Raw genomic sequence first — 7,414 nt, 5'->3', positions numbered from 1 at the left:
ACATTTCGATATCACGTGACCATGAGAACGATTTACCGCTATTTATTATAACATTTCTTTACGGCGGCAATGCAAGGCTACGACCAACAGGCCTGGATGAATAGAACACCTACGGCATACAAGGGCATCGGATGAACGGGTAAGGCGACACACACCATCTCCCCTCTTCCCTCTCCCCTCTCGCTCCTTTCCCTCCCTCCCTCCCTCCCTCCCTTCCCTAGCCCAGAAACGGGATCGGCCAGCACGCACCATCCATCAGCATCACGAGGCATCCGAACCCCCATCCATCCTGCGCTCGCCCCCATCGGGCGATCTGCCTGGCCTCCTCTCTCTGGCGCCTCGTGCGCTGTTGTTGGAAGGGAAGAGGCGGCGGCTTGGCAATTTCAGCGCCGATACGAGGGGGGGGGGACAGCAGAAGGAGGGGCTGCGCAAGGCGCGTACCTTGCCTGAGTCGCAGTGATGGAGGCAGGCCGAGTTGGGGCTCACCGATCGTGGGTGGACCGCTGTGTAACGGGTGGAGAGGCGGAGGCGCGCTCACCGCTTTGAGCAGTGGGGTCCTCGGCAGCGGGTTTTGCTCACCGCGATGCTGTTGTGCGAGCCTTGGGGATGGGAGAGAGGGTTTGTTGGTTAGTTGTGCAGCTTATGGGGGCGGGAGTTGCCTTGGGAATGGGGAGGGTCTGCGGGATTTTGGGTCGGTAGGTAGGTGGTGGTGGATTGTCGATTGATTGCGTTTTGGGGTACCTTGCTGGCTGAAGAAGAGGCGGGGCTAGGAGATGCAGCGAGGGATGTAGATGCTGCTGAAATGCTGAGGTGCAGCTGTTCGCCGCTACTGGAATTTGTTGTACTGTACTCTCTCTATACCGCATCCACGGAGACCAGGAGGCAAGTGGTAAAGGTGTACCGTAAGCTTCTTGGCCCAGGTAGAGTGAGTAGAGCCGTCTAGTCCAACCAGGGAGGTGCTGGGGCAGGATAGAGGAGCATCAGGTGTCGTACGAGCGCGCGAGCGATGCAGGTGGGAATAGCGAGCGATGTGCATTCATTCCGCCGCGCGCGACGCTGCTTCAGCTCCTGCTCCTGCTGCCGTCTTAATTGCCTCAAATCGCTGGGGGATATCACCTTTTCCGTGGGGGTCACCGTCGGTTTCGATGGAGGAGGGGAGGGGGAGGGCAGATGGGCGGAATTGCGAAGACGTAAGTTAAAAGGTCCTTGACCTGTAGGTATGTAAAAGTATGCACTCACTTCCGCAGATTGAGTCAGAAGGCACCACATGCCCCTTCCCTTTCCCCTTCTCCCCCTCCTCCTCCCACTTCCTCTCCCCTCGTGAGGCTGTCGCAATAGTAACGACACACTCCCTCCCTATCTCCAACCTATAACCACTCCCTCCCAGTGCCAGCACAGCGCGACAGGTGCGTGCGATAAGACACCCTCCATCTCCAGCCGCACCCCCAATCGCCCATCACACACCCCTCAACCATGGCTTCAAAAAACAAACCTTCCCGTCTCCCCAAACGCACGATCCCATCCCATCCCATCCCCATCCCATGCCATCGCACCACTCCACCGGAACCCCCTCCCCAAAAATACGCAAGAAGCAAGCCATATGCGCATGCAGCCGCGGGCGTCGGCATGCTCTGGGAAGGGCAGCAGGCACGTGGGCGCTCTCGCTATCGCTATCGCACTGCCCTCGATATTACAAGAGAGGAGAGGGGTGTCTACTGCCGTGCGGGCCGCGCCATTGGTTCGTGGTGGTGCTTGCAGGTGGACGGGGTTGTTGAAGAAGCAACGTGGGTGAGGTGGGTGGTGGTTGACATGGAGGATGGGAGGGGGGTAGGTTATCGATGCACGTTTTTTTTTGTTAAGCTTCCCTCCCCGACTCCCACTCCCACTGCCATTCCCACTCCCGCGCTCCCACTCGCATTCTCATGTGTATGTACGAAATATCACACTGCATCACGCACAGCACAGCACAGCTTGGGCATTGAAAGACACGTGACTCTGTTTGATCGCGGCCCGTCGATGACGATACGGCATCAGTGAGACCTTCCGGAAGAGGAGCGAGGGCGCGGACGATCGGGTGGTGTGAGGCATAGCTACATAACTATAGTTGACAACGAACGGACGAGCTGATGTGCTGTTTCGACCAGCGAGCGTGGCGATACTTGGTAAGCCTTGGAAATGGGTACTTGGGGGGCAAGTAATGGGGAGTTCAAACAGCAGCCCGTGAACGGGACGGAAGATGGCAGGACGCACTATGCCGAGTAGACCTGCGTCTCGGGTTGTCGGGTCGGTTGCTTGAATTCCCAAGTCGTCAAGTCCCCCCTCTCCCTTTCCTCGATGGGCTCCCAGAAACCGTACTGTCTCGCGTGACTGCAATATACAGATCTACCGACTCTACGATGCCCCTCGCCACTCTAATAAGCAGTATCGTCTCACCGCATGCCTGTGCCACGGCGCAGCGCATACAGGATTACCTACTTACTCCCTCTTACTTACTCAACTATATAATCCCAACACCAACAACGACGGTCAGATGGGATCCACCGCAGCCACAAATGTACCTGCAAATATGTCGCGGGATGGTCCGTCCTGGAACCAGCGCTAGCACCGAAGTAGTCGCTTCGATGGCTGCTTTGTGTGCTTGGAAAGGAGAGGGGAGAGGGGAGGGGTGTGAAGATGCTGCATTGCAAATCCGAGAAACAGGTCTTTCCAAGGTCTTGCTTGCTATTTTCCTTGTTGATGATGACTCGTATTCCATCTATCTACTCGTGGGATCCTCGATCGCGGTGGTCAAATCAGCGCCGACGCGTCGCCAAGGATTGCAGGGACGGGATTAGGAGTCGTTTGGCGTCATCGTTTGGGAGGAGCCACTGGTGCGGAGACGGCGCTGTTGGAAAGAGACGGAGGGTATTTATGGAATAAACCGTGCTGGCGGTTAGACGAAGGCCAACGCCGAGACGACACAACGAGACCATAGCGAACATCTCCCGCTCTACTATCCTCCCCTCTGCCCTCGGACGCAGAATCAATATACCCATAACCCATAACCCCACAGCTAAGCAAAAGAAAACGTCTGTTTGACGACCGCGCTCAGACGTCCAAGGGAAGCCAACCTACCTGTCTGTGTTACCCAGCTCCGGTGCACGAAATCACTCTACCGTGACGTGCATATGCACCACACGGCCCCCATCAGACTACGTGCATCTCCATCTCCCATCTCCGCCATCTCAAATCCTCAGCACTCACCACTCAACGCACGTACGTACGGGTACCTCGAAATAACGGCTCCCAAGCCCCCCCCCATCCCCATCATGCCGTGCGTCGTAGCACCGCATCCACAAAAAGAAAGGAAAGATGATTTTTGGACGGCCACCCCCCTTTTCCTCCCCTCTCCCCCTTCTCCATGTCCCACAGATGAGCAATCGGACGTAATCGCAATCGAACCATGTCGTGTGTCTCTCCGGATGACGATGACGCGCTCCCATTTGCAGGAGCTGAACTGACCGATGAATCGCAATCCCGCCGCTTTGTTTGGGGGGGGATTACAGTACCGTAGGTAGTCGACAAATCATCCCGAGGGAGGGGGTGGGCGAGCAAACCATCCGTGCTTGCTGGAAAGGGGCGGGGGGGGAGGAGGCCGATAAGCACAGCGATCTTTAACCTGAAACGCCGATCCCCAGGCAACAATGGGAACGGGCGGCGATGGAGGTGCGTGGATCGCGCGTCCGCGGTTGCTGGTGGATGGTGGATGTGGGGTTGGTGGGAAGGGGGAAAGAGAGGGGGAGGGATGTGTTTGTTAGGCCTGTGCGTGTGTGTGCGTATACATAGGTTTATTATCTTACTATATCCTTACTATACTATACACCTATGTATATCCTGCTATATCTTACTATAGTAATAATAGTAGCGTTAGGGCGGCATGGGATTTCGAAAATAGTTTACCAAGCTCGTTTCCTCGTGTTTTGTTAAGGTGGGGTTAATGACGCAGAATGGTTCAAGAAGGAGTTAGAGGAGATAACAGGGGGCGGGGATGGGGACAAGGCTAACAGGTTGCCTATGACGTGGTAGCGCGATGGGGCAGCACAGCACAACAACAACCTCGCACACCGAGGTGAGAGGGGGAGAGAGGGGCAATGCAGCCTTATTTTTCGGGCTGTGTGACTTTTGTACGATGGATGGATGATGCTGTGTCTTGGTAGGATGGTAGGATGGTAGGACTGGTTTCTGTAGGGGAAGCCTCAAGACGGATATGATAGTCAGGATAGACGGGAGTAGTCAGGGTTTGGACGGGAGGAAGAGATTACTTGTTGATGGTAGACGCTATTCGCAAATTCAGGACAGCGGGCGTTGTGTGATAGTGATACAGTGAGTTGGTTGCAGTTGGGCGGGTGTTGGCTGTTGGTGCTGTGATGGGTCATAGGGGGGGACACAGATGATGAGGGCTAAATGCCACTGAACTGCGGTTTCGGCTTTTCCCTTTAGTTGTTCGTTTATTCGCACTGTAAGCAGTCATTTAGGAGTTTTTTAGTATTTATGGGTATGAAAAGGAAGTTGGAGGGGTTGAATACTTTGGTACGTAGCTATTTCCGTAGACTTACGCTCCCCTCGTACAGTCGTACACACATCATCGCATACATCGGACACCAGCTCATCTACTGGCGCGAGCAACCAAAAAAACTACTCGCAACAATCCCCGTCAGCAAAGATGCAACCAATGCAACTTGGGTCAGTGAGGCGCACATGACCGCGGGGCATGACCAAGAAGTCGGGATAACTGGGGATGCTTGACCCCATGTCCCGACAAGGAGCTGGCTGGCAAGGAGTCAAAAGGCAAGGTAAGAGAAAGGGCCAAGGTAGACATGGACCGCCGACCGACCGACGATCAGGGTACCTGTTGCCTGTGCAGGAAGCAAGTCAGGATGCGGTGTGGTGCAGAACATCGCCCTGTAAAACCCATGGCGCCTGTGCTTCGTGTGCTTCTGTCGCGCTGGTTGGCTTACCACCCCATACGTGGCTTTTCGTGCCCGTTGCGAACCTTGTCCCTGGGTACCCATACGAAACGAAGCAAACAAGCAAGCACGGAAATCATGTTCGCACATCACATTCGGATTGTGCCTCGGCGGCAAAAAAAATGTGCCCAAGAAGACGTGACCCGGGTGGCATTGGAGGAGGTGAGAAGGGATGAAGTGGCGGTGACGTGACAACGTCGCACATCGCCGTGACTATCTTACCGCCGCACGAGCAGACGAAGCTCCCAGTGACGATGGGAGAGTATCAGAGTTGCTGCACGGCATCCAATCGGACTCGCCATTCCCCCCGTTGCCTCAGCTCCTCGCTCACGAGAAGCTGCGCATCAAGGTACTTACCACGTCCTATAGCAGCCGGCGATATGGCGACGACAGATGCCTCCAATCGCGAGTCCGCAATCAGCAAACTGTACAGTACAGCACCGCAGTTGCGTTACGAGTACACTCGCCTTGCGCCTTCGCTGTCAGCGAGCGAGTGCATGAATGTTTCCCGGCCCCCAACTCACAATTCCATTCCGCGGCTTGCGCCGCGCGGTATGGTGAGCTTGCTTGCTTGCTTGTTGCAGAGCGCACGGCGCAGCTTTGGTGCGGGCGGGTCCGAGTTGAGGGCGGGCAGGCAGGCAGACAGGCAGAGGCAAGCACTTTCTGCAAGCACAAGCACAAGCACCAGCACGAAAATGGTGGAATGGAAAGCGACGATGCAACGATGCACCGCGATGCGCACTGGCGCTGGCGCTGGCGCTGATGCCCGTGCTTGGATGGCGCTGCCACCTTTTCTAGAATAGATGGAAGGAACCCATGTCGGGTCCCAGATGACCTTGTACATGATGCGCGACGTGCCATAATAAGCAACCGGCAATGAGCAAATCTGATGGCCCCCCCCTCGCCTCGCTCCCCTTTGTCACCCAGCGATGCGAGTAAAAGAGCCAAAGTTGCAGCTGCAGCTGCAGCGGGTTTTTGGTGGTGGTGGGATGGTGTTGGTTTGCTGGGTTGCGGTGGGGGACAGGTCATCTGTGTACCTGCCTCGGCGGCATGTTGGGAGGTTGTGTGATGGAGTAACCCCGTCGCACATACATCTCACATCTCCCTCCGGCGGTTCCCATTCAGCCCATTCAGATCACTGGGTCACTGGATTAGATTGTTCGGAGCCTACCACTAGCTCACCACCACTGACTGGCTCAGAAATCTGAGTAACATATAGATCTAACAGGCTAAAACCGCCAAAAAGTGACGGTTACGCTTGCGGTCGCGACGCCTTCTCATGTGTGATGACGGGGAATGTACTCTGTAGCCTATCAAGCACGTGGGGAACGTCAAACGGGCGGATTCAGAGCAAAGCAAAAAGCGACCAGGGGGGGAGGGGTGTCGGCGGTCGCCCCCACAATCAGAACTTCGCGCCGCAGTAGTTAGGTCGGAACGCTGAGCTATTGTTAGACACTTGTTTTTCGTTTTTGTTGGTGTGTTTTTTTTTTCTTTCTCCTTAGGTGTCGGTGCGGTGTGGTGGTTTCTTCCGGCCGCGGGAATACGAGCTGCATGGGGCAATTTGGAGAGGAGGGGCGGTGGGGAGGGGGAGCGGAGGAGGAGAGACACGGTGAGAGACGGACAAAGAAAGGAGGTAGGTAGGGCGGATATTGTGGATGGCGGGATTGCGGAGAGACGGAAGGGGAGGAGGGGGGTTTCGAGGGGAGGATCGTCATATCGTCATAGTTTGGGAGATCGCAGACGGGATGGGCATTGTCAGGACCAAACGGAGGGTAGCGAGCTACTGTTTCCGGCCATCAGATACGGTCCTTTAATAACAAATGAAAATCCTAAACTATTTTCCCCAGTGTTCCGAAGGAGCTCCGTGACACTTGTAGGAGGCGCGTTGGTGCTAAGACAGGTTGTTGAAACATTGGAAATGGTAAAGTACTGTAGGGCGGAGTATCTATCTCTTTTTTTTTACTATGGTAATAATTGGTAGAAGTGCTATCAGTGGTACAGTTGGTGTAAGTGGGACAGTTAACTGAGTGGGAGGGAAGGATTTTGGGAGGGCAAGGTTCCCCACTAATACTTGTTAATACATACGGGAGGAGTATCACCCTTAATCCATTGATGTACTCTTTGGTCCGTATAGTCATATTTGAGGCCTATGGTATCTTACTGGGAGTCTGTTACTGGAGTATCTGAGTGAGTAATCTGTTGGAGTATCATCTTACTGGTGTATTATAGTATGGTAAAGTGTACGCGTATAACTATTCGTCCTACCATGATACTGAACTATATTGTACCGTAGTTAGTAATTCCAGTCGTTGGCATTTGCTCCCCTCCTTTGCCCCCCTTCCCTTGCTCCTCGGTGTATATCGTATCCCGCGGATAACAAACGCAACCAGTCTAACAACACAGCAAAT

At 54.8% G+C, this 7,414-nt stretch overlaps 1 protein-coding gene across 1 annotated transcript; it reads right to left on the bottom strand.

Moving 5' to 3' along the window:
* Positions 1 to 5,526: 5,526 nt before the first annotated feature.
* VE01_09964 (uncharacterized protein) lies at positions 5,527 to 5,850 on the bottom strand (the record flags this gene model as incomplete). The annotated part of the gene is made up of 1 exon (XM_018279371.1): positions 5,527 to 5,850. The coding sequence occupies one exon, from the start codon at positions 5,848 to 5,850 to the stop codon at positions 5,527 to 5,529; it is 324 nt and encodes a 107-aa protein (XP_018125946.1).
* Between the last annotated feature and the right edge of the window lie 1,564 nt (positions 5,851 to 7,414).

The sequence above is a fragment of the Pseudogymnoascus verrucosus genome (genome assembly GCF_001662655.1).
Source record: "Pseudogymnoascus verrucosus strain UAMH 10579 unplaced genomic scaffold scaffold_66, whole genome shotgun sequence".
In the NCBI taxonomy this organism is placed as follows: Eukaryota; Fungi; Ascomycota; class Leotiomycetes; order Thelebolales; family Thelebolaceae; genus Pseudogymnoascus; species Pseudogymnoascus verrucosus.
This window is presented reverse-complemented; position numbering and strand designations above follow the sequence as displayed.